This window comes from Zootoca vivipara, chromosome 7 (assembly GCF_965207765.1).
Source record: "Zootoca vivipara chromosome 7, rZooViv2.hap1.1, whole genome shotgun sequence".
Taxonomy (NCBI): Eukaryota; Metazoa; Chordata; class Lepidosauria; order Squamata; family Lacertidae; genus Zootoca; species Zootoca vivipara.
Genome location: NC_142590.1, coordinates 46,275,000 through 46,297,121, shown reverse-complemented (window position 1 = coordinate 46,297,121; position 22,122 = coordinate 46,275,000). Strand labels below are relative to the sequence as shown.

Genomic DNA, 22,122 nt, shown 5'->3' with positions numbered 1-22,122 from the left:
CCCAGTATCCAGAGTTACTGCAATATATAGGAATAATCCCACAATCATCAGTATGTGTAATGGATCACTTAAGTGGGCAAGATCAATGTGCTCAGAATGAAATGCTCCCCCATTTTATGTATGTCTTGAGAGGAATTTCTCAGTACTTTTCACAACAATATTCTAAATGAATCAATATTTTGTAAGGTTCTCTATGGCTTCCTCCCCTCAGCTATCCCTCCAAAAAATGCAGTTACCAACAGATGAAGCGGGGGTATTGGTGTTGTATTTCCTTATCTGGAACTGTACCATAGAGTACACCTGTTGGTGGACACTCAATTGCTACTGGGATTTGCCATTTATAATCTTTTTATGTGCTCTCTTACTGAGGTATCCTCAGATCTAAGCATAGTCAGGGAGGGCTGGCACCCCATGTCCATTTTAGCTGCAAGATAACTATTGGTTTGGGACAGATTAACAATGACATTTTATGCAACCCCTGGTGCAACCCTTGTTTAAAAATTGAAAGTTGTACATTTATCTGGGCAGGGGGTAGAGCGCTGGTCAAGTTAAAGCAGTTAATTGAGATTCTGTCCTCTTTTTAGATCTGAGGAAAGACTAGCTTACTGATAACCACAAATTGGCAAAGCATTCAATTACACAACCTCCTGATTTTTGTATTTGGCCCTGCAGTCCTTAAAACATCTGAATCTTCTACTGCGTTGGGAACCAAAGCCCACCATTCTGCATCTGTAAGGTGGTCTCCAACAGAAATATGAGTATGAGGCTTCTCTTCTGTCTGCCAGGATACCTGATAATGTTTTACTGATTGCATTACCTGGGCAGTCTGACCATTCTTTTGAGATGGTAAATACTTTAGTTCTTGCATCCAGGTCACTGGCCCACCCTATTCATACATAAATATGCCCTTAAGGCAAGATTTGAAACTGAAAGAACTATTGGGGAAGGGTTCTCCAAGAGATCTCCTTTTGTAGAGGAAATATTTGGAGTAATGAGGAGAGCCAAGATGGCTTTTTGTGATTGTTCTGTGTGCTAAAATAATGTGTAATTTTCTCAGGGAATATTTCCTAAGTTTTGATGGATGAAGCATGGGCATAGCCAAGAGGATGTGGGGGGCAGGGAGGGGCAGCTGCCCCCCAATCAATAAAAATACATAGCAAACTAAGGTTCTGCCCCAACAAAAGGCATTCCCCCCCCCAACAAAAATCCTAGCTACACCCATGAGGTCAATCTTCTGACTTGAAACTGGGGCATCCCAATTTCAAGGCTTTGTTCCCCCCTCACAGTGCTGCCCTGGCAGTGAGTGAGAGAGAGTGGCAACAGCAGATCGCACTGGGCCTGAGACTCACCTGCCATCCAAGTGGTGGATTGGACTCTCCAAGGTTGGTTCTTTGGATCAGCTCTGCATGGATCTTGCCTCTCTTCCAGTGCAGATTGGAGCTGGCAAAGGCAAGGGTTGAGTCCTGAGCAACTACGGTAGAAAGATGGATGAGAAGGCAGGGGAAAAGGGAACTAGGGCTGATGCCAGTGCTAGAGTCCCATCCAGTTATGTGTGAGGTAACGAAGAGATGGCAGTAGAGCCTCTGAGCATGTACCGAGTAAGTGTGTACCTATTTCTTCTACCACCCTTTTTCCCCAGTCAGAAACACCTTGCATTCCTCAGATGAAAATGTCCTGATTTTCATCTGAGTAATGTTGGAAGGTATGAATTATTAGTGTTTTATTACTTCCTTTTCTCTCCATCTCCTAGCTATCACTCTGCCCAAGCATTTTTTTTATTCAAACATCTCCCTGATGCATCTGGGCCTCCATTTCACCCTGCCAGATTCCTAAAAACACTCCTATACAGCAACAGTAGTTTTTCCCTCCTCCATCTAGCCCTGCCACTATAATGAAGTGTGAGCTATTGACCCAGACATCATGCATTTGGGTAATCAACCACTAGTCAACCACTGTTACTAGTACTTATTGTATGTGGTGCTTCAAACGCCAAAACCATTTTACTCCCTGTCAGCCCTTTTATCTCTATACAGTAAGTAAATAAAAACTATTCTGTCCATACGCAAACTGTGGCTCATGTGTTTTTGCCAACTTCTGTAAGTAACTGAGTACAGACACAGTGCAATAACTTCTGTGGCAGGCAACAGGCTCCAGATAAGAAATCTCAGATATGACACCTCCATGGTTGCCATAGGAAGCATGTGTTTGTGAAACATGTGAATGGAGACATGTGCACTAGGACACGTCAACATGTGCAGGCTTGGTAACAATCTAAAAATATATTCTTACCCCTTCCAAATGCTCTATTATTCTCATGCTGAATTGAGACCTGACCAAGGGTCAATTCTCATATAACAGGAATGGCACCATTACTGCTTCCCATACCACTTTAACACAGGCAGGACATGCTAAAACAGGCTAATACCATAAAATTGGCTTTTGGGTGTTCTGCCCCAGAGAGATACCAGGTAACAACTCACAGAACCTCTCTATCTGCTTAGGAATTTTGCAGATGTAGCTTCTACATCCCTGCTCTTCGCAAAATATTGTCTTCCACACACTTCCCATCTGCTATGGAACAGCACAAACATCCTGCTTGTTTAAGTAGGCAGGAGAGGAGAATGGGTGCAAGAGCCAGGGGGAGAATGGGATAATGGATCTGCATTCCCCTTGTGGTTGAAGGAGAAAGAAGAGTATTCTAGACCCTCCAGGGACAGTCCCACGTTTACAGAAGTCATCCTGGTTTCTGATTTTATCCCAGAATGTCCCACTTTTCCTTAGGACATCCCTATTTTAATCTTTTAGAAGACATTGGAAAGCAGCCCTGTATAGGGAGGTTTTTTAAAATGTTTAATGTTTTATTATGTTTTTATATCTGTTGGAAGCCATCCAGCATGACTGGTGCAACCCAGTCAGATGGGTGGGGTTGTTGTTGTTGTTGTTGTTGTTGTTGTTATCATTAATTAGGATGTCCCTACTTTCATCGGAGAAATGTTGAAGGGTATGGTATTCTAGTTGTGTCCTGGCAATCCTGATCCCAGAAGCTTCTTGAGAAGGGAATATCAAGACTGAAAACCTGACCTTCCTATTTATCCCTAAATGGCCTTGATCCTGTATACCTGAAGGAGCGCCTCCACCCCCACCGTTCAGCCCGGACACTTAGCTCCAGCACCGAGGGCCTTCTGGCGGTTCCCTCTTTGTGAGAAGTGAGGTTACAGGGAACCAGACAGAGGGCCTTCGCGGTAGCAGCACCCGCCCTGTGGAATGCCCTTCCATCAGATGTCAAGGAAATAAGCAGCTATCCTAATTTTAAAAGACATCTGAAGGCAGCCCTGTTTAGGGAAGCTTTTAATATTTAATGCTGTATTGTTTTAATATTCAATGGGGAGCCGCCCAGAGTGGCTGGGGAGACTCAGACAGATGGGCAGGGTATAAATAATAAATTTATTATTGTTGTTGTTGTTGTTATTATTATTATTATTATTATTATTATTATTATTATTATTATTAGCATTAGCATTTCTGCTGTTTTATACTGCACATGCACAAGACAGGATACTGCCTTTGAGCATATGTAATTTTCCCCATCACCACTGTGTAGCACATGCAGCCCCAATGCAGAATTTAGAACTTGCCTTAACCCAACCAGTGTGCAAACTTTTCAAGCATGCCTAAAGCAGGACAATTAACTTTCAACAACTATATTACATTGGTACCTCGGTTTAAAAACAGCCCTGTTTACAAACTATTCTGTATACAAACTCCACAAAACTGGAAGTAGTGTCCCAGTTTGCAAACTTGACCTCGGTCTAAGAATGGAAGCTGAAGGGTGGAAGGGCACCAGCGGCGAGCGGCCTCATTAGGGAAAGCGCACCTCAGTTTAAGAACGGTTTCGGTTTAAGAACAGACTTCCGGAACGGATTAAGTTCGTAAACCAAGGTACCACTGTACTGAGAAGGAGCAAACAGTGTTACAATATCACAGGTTTCTTTTGCTATGACATACCACACAATAAAGATGCATGAGACCAAAAATAATGGCACAATCCAGCTCATTCTAACTTTAAATCTGTAAATGCCTGAGTCATATATACTCTCCTTATTCAAGCATTTTAACAATTTTGCACTTAATGTACTATGAAAAATACCACCAAATAATTCAGTCCACTACTTTAACATGTTCTTGAATAAAAGGCCCAGTTTAGTTATGTTTCCCAATATTCAATTCCACTGAAACATCCTCTTCTCTCCCTTCCAGATCACCCTTTTTAGCGTGCTTTAGCTGAATCTGTGCAGCCTCTTTTCAATCTTTCTTTCAATCTTTCAGTCTTTGTTTTCCGCACTTCTATAAAGTTCCATTGCTTTCATATTTTTTTTAGCTTTTTCTCACTCCCTCTTGATTCTCTTAATGTCTTCTGCATTTTATCTGTAGTTTGCCTTCTGCATTCATACCTAATGCAATTGCACTCTTAGAAATTCTCTCTAGCGGCATATCTGAGACACTTTGAAGGTAAATTACACCTATAAATCAAGGTCCCTGGAGACTATAAAAGCCCATTTTTCTTCTATTAGACTGAATAGAAATACTCATGAGCAAGTAAAACCGACCACTTCCTTTCACAAATAATTCAGCATTCTACCTCAGGGACTGTGGGGAAAAGAGGGAACCAAAAATGCATGTACCCACAAATTTACATTGCTCTAATCATCTCACAAGACTGATAATACAAATCCCTAACAATGGCCGTTTATGAAAGTACTTTGCTCAGCGGTGTAGCTAGCCGCTCGGGTGCCCGGTAAAGTGCACACGTCCTGCAACCGGGAGTGGAGCGAGCTGCCCATGGGGGCGGGGCAAGCCAAAGCAGGGCGCACTGTGTAGAGCTTCTCCACAACCTCCCCCTCAACTGTAGGGCGGCTGAAACGGTAGGCAGACGCAAGCCCCACAAGACTGTTTCAGGCAGCGCCTGGAGCCTGCAGGCACCCAACCCGCCACATCACTCCCAGGAGAGACGCACAGCTCAGGCATGCTGCATGCCCGCGGTAAGTGCCGGCCCCCGCAGTGTGGCATCCAGTGCCAGCCGCGTTTCGTTGTGTTTGTTGACTGAACTAAAAAACAACAACCACTCATATTTTTGTCAATTTGTCACCCTCCTCAGTGATGACACCCAGAGTGGCCCACACCCATCCCTTCCTACGCCTCTGTACCTGCTTATATGTCTGGCAGGCTGGGCAACAAATATACCATGGCTTACATACAACACAAGTACAATGTATAGCCACAGCTCCTGTTATTATCCCAAGAATGCCAAACTTCATTTTTCTAAAAGGCACATTCTAGTCCTCATGGTTAAAGAGAAAAGATGGAACATGTGATGTAAATAAAAAGTAAAGAATCAGAAACATTAAACAAAAAGGCTAGAAGTTATTTGTACTTAAGCTCTAGTGAGTACTTCTACATTTTTAAGATCAGAGGATTTCCCCACCACCACCACAGCCATTCTTTACAACCAGGCTCATTCACATAAAGCAGGTGTCCTGCAGCATTTCCTCACTGAAGCCGTCACATAAGCCACTGTTCCAGCACTGTAGTCTGGTATAATAGTGGCTCTTGCATTCTGCAGATGTTAGTGACCTGAAGCTACAATTGCAGTTCACCTGTGAGCTATTTCTCTGACAGTGAGGTCTGGTTTGTCATTGCCTCTCCCAATCTCCTTTGCTGTGGGAGTAGTTGTGTTTTCCCAAGGCAAATCCACAACTGATCTGTTCTTCCCAAATCAGAAGTAAATGTGCAAAGGTACAAAATGGCATAGTCTGTTAGCTAGATGTCCTTTAGGCACCACCGGGAGAAAATATTCTTGGTACTGTATATTGTAGTCCATTTTTGTGGGGGCGTGGGGATGTTCATGAAAGTGAAAGAACACCAGGGCCTTTTCCAGGAAGTCTTCTCTTCTCATGAGGTGGCTAAAATATTAGAGCCTCAGCTTCAGGATCTGTCCTTCCAGTGAGCACTCAGGGCTGAATCCCTTAAGAATGGATAGGTTTGATCTTCTTGCAGTCCGTGGGACTCTCAAGAGTCTCCTCCAGCACCATAATTCAAAAGCATCAATTCTTCGGCGATCAGCCTTCTTTATGGTCCAGCTCTCACTTCCATACATCACTACTGGGAAAACCATAGCTTTAACTATACAGACCTTCGTTGGCAAGATGGTGTGTCTGCTTTTTAAGATGCTGTCTAGGTTTGTCATTGCTTTTTTTCCCCCAAGAAGCAGGTGTCTTTTAATTTCATAACTTCTGTCACCATCTGCAGTGATCATGGAACCCAAGAAAGTAAAATCTCTCACTGCCTCCATTTCTTCCCCTTCTACTTGCCAGATGATGGGACCAGTGGCTATGATCTTAGTTTTGTTGGTGTTGAGCTTCAGACCATATTTGCACTTCAGACCATATAAATGTGGGTATAGCAATAGATGGCACGCAGTGAAATTTCACCACACGTAAAAAAAATACTACTCACATGAACCTATGTCCACAGTTAGGTAACATGTGATTTTATATTGCATTTTCTTCCCTTGTGGATTATGCATGGATCAGGAAAATCCAAATTTAAAAGAGCAAAATTTTGAGGGCTGCCTTTTGAATGAAGATATCATGTGGACATTGGAAGGGGGAGATAGGGTCACAAGCAGCTTCAAATTCACATTAATCTTCCGTGTAGATAAGGTCTGAAGATTCTAAGTAGAAGGCTTTGGGGGGGGGGGAAGGACAGCTAGTGCCAGGAAGATATCTGGCTGGGAAAGAAAATTGGAGCCATCAAGTATCTTCCTCCAGTACAGGCTTCCCCTCCTCCTGCCTGACTGCTGGTTTGAATTTGAATATTAGTTTGAAGATTCTAAATTTATTCTTCCTCTTTTGTGGTGGGAGGGAGAAGGTCTTCACTCTTCAGTCCATGATGTTAGTGTTTTCACCTAACTTTCTGATGTTTTAAGATGCGCCCCTTCACTTAGGTATCAGAGCTGAGCTGAAGGGGAGGGGCATCATAAAGCAGTGAAGTACATAGCTAAGGCAGGGGAGGGAGTAGATTTTGCTCCCCCAAACTTCTTTTAGAGTAAAAGGTTAATCTTCTCACCACCACTACTCTACTTTATATTCAAATTTCACTGAGCATTTAATACGCATGTGTGCATTTGGTTAGGCCCTTAGTCTCTTCCATCTTCTGCCACCTATTTCCTCAGCTCCTTTGAATGTGTACGCTCTTTCTGCTGTTGACTCACTTTCTTTAGACAATTTGACCAGTTTTGCACTCCTACCAAGAACACAGAAACTCTTTCCCCTTTCATTAGCTCATTTTTTATCTCAATCTTCTAAACCATATATTTCTGTTCTTGTTTTCCTCAGACCCCCCTCTCTGCCTCATCCAGCCTTCCCTCAGCTTTCCATTTCGGGAATATCTTCCTTTAGCCTTCATGTGTTCAGGCTGCTTACCTGTGAGTGCTCTTTCCTCCTGGGACCTCTTTCTGCTGAGCTTTCAAGTCCACATTCTCCATGTGAGAGATTTTGTTTTTGTTTTGTTTTTTACTTCATCTGGCAAAATTGGAGCAATGTGAAGCCACAGCCCAATAATCTCCCTCAGCAGATGGAATGTTCACAGACACTGTTAGACCTCACAGTAGCTCAGCCAACTCAGGAACGAGGCTTCATTGCCACTGCTTTCAAAATTGACACAAAACCTCTTAGAAACGCACTACAGAATTGATTGTCCACATTTAAAACTGGGATTAGAGAAGGCTAGTAAACTAATGTATCTTAGCCAAAAATAAAAATGCATAAATCCACAGAATAAAAAAGAGATATGGCTCATGTAGTTCAGCCCTGAAGTACAAACATACCCAAAGAAAGAACACTTTAAATTAATTGGTTTAAAATATGCATTTGCTCAAATAAAGGTATTATTTCAAACAAGAAAACATTATTGTAAAATCAGATTGCAATCGATTCAATTTGTTCCACATAGAAGGTTCAGATATGATCCAAATCTAGGGGGTGGGGGGAAATTCTCCTACCCCTTGCCACTTAAAGTAATATTTTCATTTATTAGTTTCGCCGAAGGCAGAAAGTTCCTCTCACTCATTCTGGCTATGATTGTGTCTGAGAGCAGGAATAATTCTGGTCCCTTCAAACAGCTGTCTACTGCTGCCCTCTTGCTGGTTTTTAATAAGTAATCTCCAGCCAGGAGCAGCCATGGTAACAATAAATGTGTCACCAGCCTTACATGCTTCCTTTGGTGGTGATTCTAGACCATTTATCATCATAAAAAATGGCTTGTGTCATCCTGAATGATATTAAAAGTTGCTCCAGGACTTCAGTAATGAAACAACGTGCCTGCCAGACCTATGGAAAAGCTGAGAACACACAGCATTTCCCTCACAGCTAGTCGTCAGTCATCTGCTTCTCTCTCAGGATAACCAAAGTTTTTCAGACCATGTCTATGGAAGTCTTTGGAGACCAGCCAGCAACATTTTATTAACTTGCCCTTATTTCTTCTGTTCCAAAATTTGCAGGTGCTACTGTCTCAAACCTTAGGACTTCTCAAGAATAACTGGCATTTCTCATCAGTGGCTGAGAGGTTTTCCGGAAAATTTCCCAGCAATTCTACTGGTTTAATAGGGCCATCCTAATTAAATGTTAGGAAAGGAGAATTTGACTCACATGGTCATTGAGGTCTGACCTGGGCAACCTTGCCAAACAAGTGGCTCCCTGGGACATACAGTTATTTTTGTTTTATAGCCCAAACCATCCATGTGATGGTTATAATTTTAAGTAAGTACATGGATCCCTGTCTTTCTAGGGCTTGCATCAGTGACTATTGCTGGTGACAGCCCTGTTTCTGGTGGTTAATGCTTTTTTCAGCCATGGAATGCTAATGTGAGTAAAGAGTCTCTATAAATATGACAAGCATGGTTGGTTTTTCCTCAGTATTAGAGATACCCAACGTAGCCAGGGGGGTATATTGGTCTTCCCTCATAAGGTGATCTGGGGTCACACTAGAGTCAAATCTCTGCCCAGCATAAATCTTCAGTTCTAGGCAAGATTTTAAAAGACAACTGTATTGTTTCAAACAAAGGGGTCATTTCTCAACATGTGTGCCCTGTATTAATATTAAAATAAGCCCAGTTCAGTTAGTGATGTGGGCTTACTGGTGGGGGTGGGGGGAGAGGCGGAATAAATTGTGAAAATTTCCATGAACATTTCTGGAAAGTTTTCCACAGCCCTAAATCAGCTGGTATTTGATTTTGCATGTACTGTACTGTATATTTAAAGGTAGTAAACATATCAAAATTGTATGCTGCATTAATTTTATGAGCTGTCCACCCAGAAGTGAGTCCTATTAAATTAAGTAGGACTTATTCCCAAATAAATACCGGTAGGTTTAGGCTGTTTGAGGCAGAAAACTGAAGAACAATTGAACCCAATAATAAGCATGCAGCTGAATGGCTGCAATACTGTCCATGCTTACATTGGAGCAAATTCAAATGAAACAAGTGAGATAAGTAAACATGGCTAGAACTGGCCTCCACATTTCCTTGCCTGTTAATAGTACCCCTTTCTTACCATGGGCCTGATGCTGCCTTAAAGGTAAAGTTACCGGTAAAGGGACCCCTGACCATTAGGTCCAGTCGTGACCGACTCTGGGGTTGCGACGCTCATCTCACGTTATTGGCCGAGGGAGCCAGCGTACAGCTTCCAGGTCATGTGACCAGCATGAGAAAGCCGCTTCTGGCGAACCAGAGCAGCACAAGGAAACGCCGTTTACCTTCCCACTGTCCTATTTATCTACTTGCACTTTGATGTGCTTTCAAACTGCTAGGTTGGCAGGAGCTGGGACCAAGCAACGGGAGCTCACCCCGTCACAGGGATTCGAACCGCCGACCTTCTGATCAGCAAGCCCTATGCTCAGTGGTTTAACCCACAGCGCCACCTGGGTCCCGACTGCCTTACCCTATGCCTAATGAATGATATCTTGTTACTGGCAAACCAGTTAATTCTGGAATGCATTATGCCTTAAATTCATGTTGCTCAGTCAACAGATGAGACTGCCGGGTAGATAACACAGTGAAAGAAGTGCTCTGTGCTTGAATCTGGATGGCAACTGTGAGAAAAGGATGCTAGACTAGATGGGCCGTTTGCCTGATCCAGCAGGCTCTTATGTCTGTAAGGCCAGTATACGGATATTAGTCTCTCTCTGGAAACCATTCAAAGATTAGATATTATATGAATAAGGATTAACAGCCCCAGCCTCTGTTAGGTTCACTTTTAAGAGTAATATAGAAAGAATTATTTGGGCAATTGTCGGTTTCTGTAACTCTATTGTCCCTGGTGTGATTTTGTCTGTCGACTCGTGCATCTCTTAGAGGCAGCCAATGTAGTGTCTTCCTGATGCTGGTGGAGCACAACTCGCATCACCCCTGACCATTGGCCACTCTGGCTGGGGATGATGGGATCTGTAATCCCACAGTATCTGGAAGGCTGAAGGTTCCCTATCTCTTATCTAGCGTGGACACCTGTGCAGAAAAAAAGCCTTCTCCCTCCAGTAACCCTTGCCAAACTTCTGAATCGTTACTAAATTATTACCGGTATATACAACATGACTCTCCCTTCTTCATTGGATGCATTTAAACTGAGGTAGCCATCTCTCTGGGATTCCTTAGTTGTGACTCCTGAATCGCAGGCTGTTGGACTAGATGACTCTTGGGAGTCCTTTCCAGCTCTACGATTCTACAATCTCTTTGGTAAAACAATACACAATACAGATTTGCCACCTCGCCAGTTTAAAACCGAGCCCTATTGGATTTGGGCTCCAGCGACAGTGCTGAGAAGAAATAAATAAAGGAACAACAGTAATTTCTCCTTGCGTGAGGAAATTCAACATGTTTTCGTTTTCAGGGCTTAAGTAAAATGAAAAGCAGACGTACAAAGTAATAACAGGGTATCGCTCACGCTGCTGTCTCCGATATCAACAAACCCTTATGGCGCTTCTCCTTTCAATATGAAAACGGTTATTAGATAACTCCCTCACCAACGGTGGAGGCTTCCTCCCTCCCTCAGCGTCTCCCCACAAACACAAAGTCTGCTTAACAACAAGACTCCCTTCCTCACTGATTGGCTATTCTATGGTTGAGCCAATTCACACACTTCTCCTTGCTGACTGGATCGGAACTATAATTACGTGAATCTCGTTGTGGGCGGAGACCGTTTGGGAATATGGAGTAAGGGGCGGAAAAAGGGAGAGAGAAAGAAAGAGAGAGAGAGAGACGAGGCGGACGCGGCGGTTTCTTTACCGACTTGAGCGGAGGGGGTGGCCTATGGTCGTTCGAACAAACAAAGTCGCAATATCGTCTCGCGCAGCCGTAAAAGAGCGTCGGAACTACTTTCACGGCAGGGGGCACTAATCCGACCAGTCGTCGCGGCGGCGAAGGAGGGGGCTGACGGCGGACGAGACTTTTGTGATTGGCATTGCAGATAGCCTATGAGACGGTAACGCCGATCCAGGCGGTCGCGGGGATTGGACCGTGACTGGGAGACGCCCCCGACGCAACTGGAAGGGGGCGGAACATAGGACGGTTTCGGCCCCAGGCTAGTACTCGAGCCTTGGGCCTTGGGAAAGGCGGAGGTGGTGCTTGTAAGCACGTAGGTGAGTACGAATTAAGGGGGCTTTCTTGGGAGTGCCGTGGCAGGGCCGGGGGCGGGCGGGCGGCGGACTGACTGAGCCGCGACGGTAGCGAGAACGGAGGAGTGGGAAGCGGGGCTGGTCCGGGTGGGGCCTCTCTCGGTTGGTCTGAAGTAGCGTTTGAGGAACGGGAACCGCCGAGAGCAGCGGAAGACCATCCTTTCGGGTGGGAGTGGATGGAGGGTGGGCTCCCCTCTCCGCTGGATTGAACTCTCCCGGGGCTCAGAGCCGCGCCGTGTGGTGCCAGACCCTGGCTTCATCAGCGGAAGGGGTGCGGGATGGCCCGTCTCGCCACCTCCGCGCACAAGCGAACGACCCGATTTTCCTCTGCTCCCCTAGGCCGGGTTTGTAACCACAGACGCAGCCCGAGGCAGCCATGGGCGCCCCTACAAAGATGGGGTGGGTGGGGTGCTATTAAGCCCTTCACGTCTCGCAGCGATGGGCGCAGCTTCCTTTCTTCTGGAGAGGCAGGCCTCCCTCCCGTGTGTACAAAACCAAACAGGCCCGGCCCATCAAACAGTGCCGCACGTGCCCCTGTCAAGGAGACATCCTTCTCCTAAGAAGAGCCTTGCTGGGTCAGACCAAAGGCCTGTCTAGTCCAGCATCTTATTTCCCACCGAGAACCAGGTACCCCCAAGAAGAAGAACGTGAACGCAGTAACCCTTTCCTGCTTGTGAGCCCCATCAACGATGATATTCATAGCCTTATTGCTGCCTCTTTCCTCTAGGCTTCATGGCCTTTCAGGATTGAGAAATGTCTTTGTTGGAGGGGAAAGTAACTCTTTGGTGAGAAATGTAACTCAAGCTCCCTTGTCAGGAAATACCCTCAATAAAACAAAAGCAAAAGCATCATCCCGTATCCTCTGTAGCCAGCCATCAGAACACCTTCCAGTATCCCAAGAGCGAGAATGGTGGGGTCTTTCACAAACAGCAGTGTTGGCAGTATACCCTGGTACTTGTTCTTTGACAGGGGATTTTTACAATGTGACGGATGTTTAGGAGGCACAAGCTGTTGAGTAAAACATGGTGAGATTAGGAGGATTTTTTGTTTTTGTCATTCCACTCCCAAGATAGTTGGGTTTAAGTTATTGATCTTTAGGAAATGGGAGGGGAAATGCCTTCACTGTTTAGCATTCTTTATATATTATGCTTAAACTATCCTGGATAGGCCTGATATTGATTATTTATTTTTGTTATTTGAATGGTTGTTTGTATTAGTGCACTTTTTTCCTGGTTCACATGTGACAAGGACAGTTGTGAACAAGAACCATGGCATCTGAATTTGAGAACCCGAATCCAAGTGCGAGAATAATGACATTCCACCCAACTGTGGAAGAGTTCAAAAACTTCAGCCGTTATATTGCGTATATAGAGTCGCAAGGAGCTCATAGAGCTGGACTGGCAAAGGTAAAACAGACCACAAAAGTGTTCAAAATATTCTATAGCATGATTCAGAAAATTATAGCATATAGTTAACTTACTTACATGGGGTTTACATTCCAGAGATCACACCTAAAGCAAAATCATGTTTAGTCCAAACCCATTATGTTCAGTGACGGGTAGGATTGCCAAAGTCTATTTTCCTGGAATGCCACTCCCTTTCTGCCTGCTTTATTTTATTTTATTTTACATAAAGCTGAATGAGCAAATGTGCCTGAGTTGCAGGCTTACTGTACTCTGTTGAGAAGCACAGCATAGTGCTAATGAGAAATGTATTTTGCAGTGAAGACTGTCTTTCTTTGGAAAGTTTTGATACACAGCTGCATGCCATTGATGCTAAGGAAATAGTGCTTATTTTCATTACAAATAGGTCTTAATATTCCTCACTGATAAAAATTGAGTTGTCTAGATTTTCATGGTCAGAAATAGAAATGTTGTACGTTTTCTAATATTATTTGCTTGACAATATTTGAGATTAAGGGTGACTCCCCCCCATATTAAAAGTTGAGACAGTTGAATGACTGTATAATTTTAACCATGTCTACTCAGAAGTATAAGCTATTTAATTCAATGAGGCTTAGTCCCAACTAATTATATCAAAGCATTATGCTAATGAAAACTATATTATAAAATTGTAGAGTTCGAAGGAATTCTGAGGATTATCTACTCCAACCCACTGCAGTGCAGGAATATGCAGCTGTACACTTGGAATAATATATTATGAAATCATATGCCTTACTGGGTTACTTCTACAGGTTTTATTTACAGTACTTGCTATTTTGAACCATTGTGCCATTTGTCTTTTGAACTTTCTAGGTTGTTCCTCCAAAGCAATGGAAACCTCGCAAATGGTATGATGATATTGATGATGTGAACATCCCAGCTCCTATTCAGCAAGTGGTCACAGGCCAGTCAGGCCTCTTCACGCAATATAACATCCAAAAGAAAGCTATGACCGTTCGAGAGTTCAGGAGGATAGCAAATAGTGATAAGTATGAAAGTTTAAATACATTTCTATTCTGTAATTTTGTCTAGCACAGTGATAGCCAATGTGGAACCTTCCAGATGAACCTGCAATTCCTGGCCATTAATCATGCTGGCTGGGGTAATGGGAGTTATAGTCCAAAACACATGGAGGGCACTACATCAACTACCTGCTCTAGTTTCTTTTTTAAAAATGACTGCCAAGCAATGCCTATGTATGACCTGTTCTTTAGTTTTAACAGAAAGAACAGATCTTTATACACAAAGGCATGAATCAGCCCCAAGGAGCCCCTGCTGCTCATTGCAATTCTTGCATAAGAAACTGATGTTTGGTCCTGTTCTGTGACTCATAGGAATTGTTTTTATCCCTGCTGACCACCCAGGAACACTGGTGTTCTTTGTCAAAGATTATCACCAGAATAATTGAGATAAAATTATCCAGTCATGTACTGTATTTCTTAATGGTCTTTTCCTTCTCAAATTATGCAAATCAGTTTTTTGGCAAAGAACTTGAGCCTGATTGCATAGCATACAAACATTATTACTAAAAGTAGAAAAGGAACAAGAATGGAACATTTGGCTTCTTAGTTCTGCGTGTTTATACTTATACATATCCTCTCTATCCATGGTGCTTATCTAATCTGTTTTTATAATACATTTTTATTAAGACTAATCTGTGTATTTTTTTAAAAAAATTGATGCTACTTTTTCTGACAATTCTATGAGATATGTCTATGAAAAAGAAAGTGAAAAGCAACTGCCTTCTATTTTAGATACTGCACCCCTCGATATACTGATTTTGAAGACCTTGAACGCAAATATTGGAAGAACCTCACATTCAATGCTCCAATATATGGTGCAGATGTTAATGGCACACTCTATGACAAGGTAAGAAGCAAACTTTATGAATAGAAGTGTCTCTAACTTATGTATGGTTTACCTTGCTTTCAGTAGTGATTACAAACTCTTAACCATTGTAGGTTGTCACTGAAGCAAGTGCAGATTTACCTGTCCCGGTTGCTTAAATTACCAATAGGGCAAGGAGTAGAGGTTAGCAGTAATATAGGACAAATAATATTAGTTATTACAGCTGATAAGATGTTAATTGCTTGTTTCTGTTTGGCTTCATTTAATTTCTTTAGCATGTTGATGACTGGAATATTGGCCATCTGAATACAATTCTTGATGTAGTAGAGAATGAAAGTGGCATTACTATTGAGGGGGTGAATACACCATATCTCTACTTTGGAATGTGGAAAACATCATTTGCCTGGCACACAGAGGACATGGACCTCTACAGCATCAACTACTTGCATTTTGGGGAGCCTAAGTCATGGTGAGAGAACCTATTATGGAAAAGCATTTTGTATCTAACCTTTACTTACATTTACCATGGCCAAGGGCCTTCTGGCGGTTCCCTCATTGTGAGAAGTGAGGTTACAGGGAACCAGACAGAGGGCCTTCTCGGTAGCAGCACCCGCCCTGTGAAACGCCCTTCCATCAGATGTCAAGGAAATAAGCAGCTATCCTAATTTTAAGGCATCTGAAGGCAGCCCTGTTTAGGGTAGCTTTTAATATTTAATGCTGTATTGTTTTAATATTTGATTGGGAGCCGCCCAGAGTGGCTGGGGAGACTCAGCCAGATGGGCGGGATATAAATAATAAATTATTATTATTATTCTGTATTTTTAGTAAGAGTCTCATGGGCAAGCAAACTTTCTGACTTCCTTAGTTTGGAAAAGAACAAAATTTGGCCTATAAATGTTGGTTCCTTAGCAATTGAAATTATTTCCCCATTATTTCCTATTACTACTACGATATCTAAAGCTCTTAAGCCCCAAGCTCCCCTATGTGTTTATTTAACGTGTTTGTGACTGCAGGTACTCCATTCCTCCAGAGCATGGGAAGCGGCTGGAACGCCTTGCTAAAGGTAACCATCTATTTCTGTCTCAGTGGATGTATGCAGTTGATTGTTTCTGAAGAGCCATAGGATCTACTTTCGCTTTAATGCTACCATGGCAATAACCCTAATCCAGCATTATAAACCTAACAGCAGGGAGGAAGAACTTTTTGCACGTGAGGGAAAAATCTTTTCTAGTGCAGCAACTTACCCTAGTTCCCATACAGTTCAACTGACAGGTTAGTGGAGTGATGAAATTTATTAAATCACAGTCAGTTTCTGAATGTTGAAATGAGCAATGTTGGAAGACTATTACCCTTGCACAGCCCCCTTTTCTTTTTTAAGGACTACATATGGACAAACATTCATCTTTTTTGTATCTTCAAAGAAAAGTTAGTTCCTCAAGAAAAGTTAGTTCCTCATAGCTGTCCTTGCAGTTGAAAGAGGAAGCATTACTCATCAGCAGAATCCAAGTAGATCACTGTAATAATCATGCCAAAATGTATAAATGTACAGTATATAATACAACAGTGATGGTTGTACTGCTGGGAGCTATTTTTGGCTTCCTTGGGCAATGCCTGACATTGGAGAAATTGGAAAACCATTTTGAGAAGAGACCTTGGGTGTGGGGAAGGACAGTAGCCCACTGCGTAGTGTACGTATCCTTCATAATGGAGCTCCAGGTTCAGTTCTCTGCATCTCCAGTTAAAGACTGAGCAAGGCTGGGAAATATCTCTGCTGAGACACTAGGTCTCCGAATGAGTGTGTGGGAAGGGAAATTTCTTTGTGGTGGTAACCATTCTTAGAATCTGGGAATGAAGTGTTTGATTTTATTCCTGCACTCCTACTTGGGCGAGGGATTTGAAGTTAAGGCTGATTGTCTTAATTGTATTCCATTTAGGCTTTCAAAATGTTTTTTACTCAGCTTGATTAAAGAAAATCCACTAGTTAGCTTCACTTTCTTTGGAACCCACAAACAAGATGCAACTTCTATTAAGAGTCTAAAAAACTGATATTAATCTCCACCTTAGTTCTTGGTATTTGTATTGTGAGGTGTCCCCCTCCCTCATTTTCATTATTTCGGTCCTTATTCTGAGTCTGTGACATAATTTTTATTGTGCTATGACATGAGATAAGGAAAGACTGTCCACCTTTCCACTGGAAACAAGTGGGTACAGTCACCTTTGAGAGAGCATGATGGTCTTCTTCTTCTTTTTGCAGTCTTATCTCCTGCTTGAGTAGCAAGAGTCGAGAATAAAGTATTAAATAATGTAGCCAAAGAGTATTTATGTGAGCAACCCTTTTCATCCAGCTGTATAGTATAGCTGTACAGGAGCAGGAACACATATAACATCTTTACTTAAACAGGGTTCTTTCCTGGAAGTGCCCAGAGCTGTGAAGCTTTCCTGCGTCACAAGATGACCCTAATATCTCCATCAATATTGAAGAAATATGGCATTCCATTTGACAAGGTGAGAAAGGAGCATTGGCATCACTGCAGTTTTAGAGTACATCTAAGAAAGCATCAGGGATCCTTGTAAGATGGCAGGAATTGGATTTCTGAGAAGTTGATGAAAACACCAGAAAATACAAAATCTCTTATGAGATACCTTAAACTTTGGCCTTCCTATTTCTAGAAAGGTCTGGTCTTAAACGTACTGGGCAAGATAGTTTTCTTCTGCAAGTAAATTATAAGCTGCAGGGTTTGGTGCCGTGCAGAGGGATGAAGCAAATTATTATTTGTTTGATTTGTGCCTACTTAGCATAACATGCCTTAACATAGGGGTTGGCCACATGTCTCTTTTCTAATGCCAGTTACACAGTTCTAATTGAAATTGAAAAGCCACTACTATAGCATTGAAAGATAATTTTAGTCACTCAGTCTCAGCTGATACATAATTTGTCTAAATATTTGTTTACAAATGTACATGTGGCCAAATAAAATTTTACTAAAATGTACGTTGCACCTCATTTCTTTTTCTGTCCAGATTGAAACATGCCATAAATAGTTCAATTTGCAGAAGTTCCCGGTCTCCTAGAAATTTGTGAATAGTGCAAGTAAACCAGCCTTTGACAATTTAATTATTTGAGAAAATGGGTAATTAAGCCCTATGATTTTTGGATTCATAGTATTGGAACTTACAAGTAAGAGATAATGTGAAATGCAGATAATCTTAAGTGGCCTTTCTGTCTTTCAGGTGACCCAAGAAGCAGGTGAATTCATGATAACCTTTCCTTATGGATACCATGCTGGCTTTAATCATGGCTTCAACTGTGCTGAATCTACTAATTTTGCTACACTCCGGTGGATTGAGTATGGAAAGCAGTCTGTACTAGTAGGTGTCAATTTGCTTGCTGCTTTAGGGGGAAAAACCTACTTAACAGCTTGATTTTTTTGAATGGGGATCTTGGAACTACTGTATTTTTATAACAAATGTTTTTGTTGATGATTCTGGGCTGCAAAGTTGAATCAGCCACTTTAGTCTTTCTAAGATTGATTGTGTTTAAAAATGTGCAGTGGGAGGACTTGATTAGAGAACTTTGAAATCCTTTACACCTCTACCCCATTCTGGTAAGCAACAGTGATTGTTGGTGTAGGGACAGCTCTGATCTTGCTTCCACCTTTCTTCACAATGGCCAAGTAAGTAGCCACTAGTAGTGTCAGGGCAGCTGTATGGCACCACTGCTCTGACTGTTCCTGCACAGAGTCCCCCAAATAGAGGCAAATCTTGCTTCATCTACTGTATAAAGCACAAGGCTTAAGAAATAACAATGTGATAATGAGACTTGTTGAGTTTCCCAGTACTCTTTATATATGTTTTCTTTTGAGAGAGAGAGATTTTATTGAACCTCCCAGTGCTCTCCCATCCAAGGGTCTGATCAGAGCCGCACTTTCTTAGCAGTGTGGCAGCTACAGATGGTTTTAGGCCATTCACTGGGTCCTTTTTTATTTCATCACTAGCTGGCCCTGCCACACGTTGCTGTGGCTCATCCGTGTGATTCCCCCCACCCTGTGCCGATCCATGGTGTATCTCGCCCCCTTCTCCCCCCACCCCCTGCTTATCCCTGTAATTCCCCCCACCCTGTCCCGACCCATGATGTATCACGCCCCCTTTCCCCCCACCCCGGCTCATCCCTGTGACTGGCCCCACCGTGTCCTGACTTATCCCGTCCCCTCCTCCCCCCAACCCCCACCCAGGCGAGTCAGTACCTCCATTCGGGATAGTCTATAAAGGCTTCAGCCTAGTACCGGTATGTAAACGGGAGCCGAGGTGCTGTTGAGAGGGAAGGTTTTATAGGTGCAGTACCAGTGTAGCTGCCGCTAGACAGGGCGCTGATTTGCAACCTGGTTCTTTTCCCAGCATGCATTCTCATCTGAGTGGTGTGTTTTGAAACACAGGTTTTTGGGGGTTTTACCTGGCACAGGTATGCCATCTGTCTTAGCAAACTTTCCTATAGCCTTCGGACATTCGCATGTGATGTTGTGTCAAAATTTCACCTCAATCGGTCAAGCGGTTTTGTTGAACATTGGAGATGAAGGAACATACCCAGTTTACATTTTTTATATACTGTACAGTGGTACCTCGACTTACGAACAACTCGATAACCAGATTTTTCAACTTACGAATGGGGGTAATGGCCGCGCGCTTACGAATGTCTCGACATCCAGAGGGAAAATCGCGGCGGTTTTAGATAGGGATTTTTCGACTTACGAATTTTTAGATAGGGTTGCTTCAACTTACGAATTTTTCCATTTCCAATGCATTCCTATGGGAAATCGCGTTTCCAATGGCGTTTTTCGACTTAGGAATTTTTCAACCTACGAAGGTGCCTTCGGAACGGATTAAATTCGTATGTCGAAGCACCACTGTATACAGATTAATCATTTGTTGCACCAGCTAACAAATATGTTGATGTCAGAATACAGCTTACAACAGGTCTTGAACTTTTGATATTAAGAATATTAGACAGGAATTGGATGTACACACTTATTACCCAGCACTCCCCAAATACATTTCCATTTACTCAGTAGAGCCCCCTACCTCTGTTATCCTCTCCCTTTTTGCACATGATTATTTTCAATCTCAAGTCTAGTACCTGCTTATTAGTTCTGCCTGGGAATGGCATGTGAAATCACTGGAGGGAAGACATGGTAGCAGAGTAAAGTAACATTGGACCGAAATAGAAATAGAAGTGGCCTCACTTGGTTTGTTATTCCACGCAGTGTTCATGCCGAAAGGACATGGTCAAAATCTCCATGGATGTCTTCGTGAGAAAATACCAGCCAGAACGTTACAAGCTTTGGAAAGCAGGGAAAGATGCAGCAGTCATTGACCACACACTTCCAACTCCAGAGGCAGCTGAGTTCCTTAAAGGAGAGCTCCTCCAGAAAGTTAAGAAGCAGAAGCAGTGTCCTGAGGAAAGTGAACCTGAGGAAGGATGCAAAGCAGAGGGAGATACGGAGAAGAAGAGGTATGTTTGTTTTTTATACACAGAAATTGTGAAGTGGCAAATTCAGGAGCTGGATATTACCTTCCTTTCCTATGAACAAATTTGATCAAAAGTGATTATCAACCTGCTTAGGACATGGCCATCAGCAAATTCTTGTTTTTATGTTTTTTTGGCTCACAGTGGGGTCATGAATATTTAGATGACCACAGGAAATAAAAAGCATTTAGCTGAGAAGGCTACTTAGTGCTATTTGATCAGCATTTTCTTTAAATATATTTTCACTGTAGGCTTGTGAGGCAGCATTTTACAGAAAAAGCTGAGTTGATTTAATATATTGCAAACATCCTACTAGATTACCCTGTCAACCACAGCCTTTTCACCTTAAGTCTGTATCCGTGATGGATACATTACATTGAACATGGCTACTCCATTGCTACATAATAGTCAAGTCTCTAACTCAGGACTTTTATGTAAAACAGGGATCTTTTTAAAGCTGAGGAGGAAACGCTGTAAAATTTATTCCAAGCATAGATGTCAATGAATGTCCATTTACTCTGTGGCAGAGTGTGGTATGGTTTCTATCACCTTTCTCCATCGTTGTCTTCATTGTGATACATGCATCTTTTTTTTGCAGAAAGTCCATTAGTCAACTAGTCCCGAGAGATGGCAACTTGCTGTGCTGGCTTCAGTTGTGCTTAACTTGTAAGACTTGTTTTTGCAGCATGCCCAAGCATCGCATTGGAACCAAACGGCACCGGGTCTGCTTAGAGGTTCCTCATGAGGTGAGCCAAAGTGAGGCCTTTCCCAAAGAAGACCTGGGTTCAGTGCAGTTTGACATGGAAGTGGCAGAACCACTTGTTGGACCTGCTAGAGAGCCTGTGCAACAAGGGGACCAAGGGCTTGCACCCCCAGGTAACTGCTTCAAGGTCTTGCTCCATTGCACTGCTCCTTCAGCATGCACCATGTTGCTGCAGTTTTATTCATACTGTCACTCAAGTGTCATGTACCAGGTGCAACACACATTAGATTGAAAAGGGATACTGTTTCTGCATTACATGCAGAAATCTAGGCAGTAAATTAGCACGACCTTTAAATCTAACTACAAAATACATGCTCAAAGACAGCAATCACAGAGAAAGTAGATGGGTTCTATGTAGTAATGTTAACCTTAAGTTATTCAGAGTCATTTGACAAAAGAAGTCCACTACTACCGTGCCATTAAAAGCTTTTAGAACAAATTAATAAAGTGAATAGCGGTTAGCCCCCATATCAAGAGGTGTTCATCTGAAAGTTGTAAAGGAACTGATACAGAATTGCCAAAGGGTTCAATGTGGTGACAGTAAATTGCGTATCGTTAAAATCCTTAGAAGGTAACTAATATGTTGTGTTTTAAAAGATTTGAAATAGATTGGGAATGTGCGCTAGGACATGCAAGTAGGGATAATAGGTGCCCCCTCCCTCTTCCCTTAATGTTGTACAGGTAGAGAATTCAAAATGGACAATAACATTTTTGAAAAAATGCTTATGAAATGTGCAAGCATGCATGCTGAGAAATGGCAGGGTGGTGATGACACTGAGCTAGAATGTTTTCTTGGTGCTTGAAGTCATGGAATAAAAAGGTTG

The 22,122-nt window shown here is 42.6% G+C and overlaps 1 protein-coding gene and 1 long non-coding RNA gene across 4 annotated transcripts in view; one reads left to right on the top strand and one right to left on the bottom strand.

Annotated features, from left to right (window-relative positions):
- LOC148685059 (uncharacterized) overlaps nucleotides 1-11,261 on the bottom strand; it is a 45,522-nt gene extending 34,261 nt beyond the window's left edge. For 2 of the 3 annotated variants that reach the window (XR_015950829.1, XR_015950827.1), the window contains exons 1-2: nucleotides 10,970-11,119; nucleotides 1,350-1,471 (exon numbers count right to left, since the gene is read on the bottom strand). This is a non-coding gene — a long non-coding RNA (uncharacterized LOC148685059). Of the gene's footprint in view, nucleotides 1-1,349; nucleotides 1,472-7,481 lie in introns of all 3 variants that reach the window. The other variant, XR_015950828.1, reaches the window with a different exon arrangement.
- The window catches only part of KDM4A (lysine demethylase 4A), a 26,774-nt gene continuing 15,799 nt past the window's right edge, over nucleotides 11,148-22,122 (top strand). The window contains exons 1-10 of the mRNA XM_035122242.3: nucleotides 11,148-11,688; nucleotides 12,942-13,130; nucleotides 13,980-14,155; nucleotides 14,921-15,035; nucleotides 15,290-15,483; nucleotides 16,028-16,077; nucleotides 17,416-17,519; nucleotides 18,246-18,383; nucleotides 20,273-20,520; nucleotides 21,221-21,411. Of these exons, the coding sequence (XP_034978133.3) occupies nucleotides 12,993-13,130; nucleotides 13,980-14,155; nucleotides 14,921-15,035; nucleotides 15,290-15,483; nucleotides 16,028-16,077; nucleotides 17,416-17,519; nucleotides 18,246-18,383; nucleotides 20,273-20,520; nucleotides 21,221-21,411 (1,354 nt within the window). The 5' untranslated portion in view covers nucleotides 11,148-11,688; nucleotides 12,942-12,992. The remainder of the gene's footprint in view (nucleotides 11,689-12,941; nucleotides 13,131-13,979; nucleotides 14,156-14,920; nucleotides 15,036-15,289; nucleotides 15,484-16,027; nucleotides 16,078-17,415; nucleotides 17,520-18,245; nucleotides 18,384-20,272; nucleotides 20,521-21,220; nucleotides 21,412-22,122) is intronic.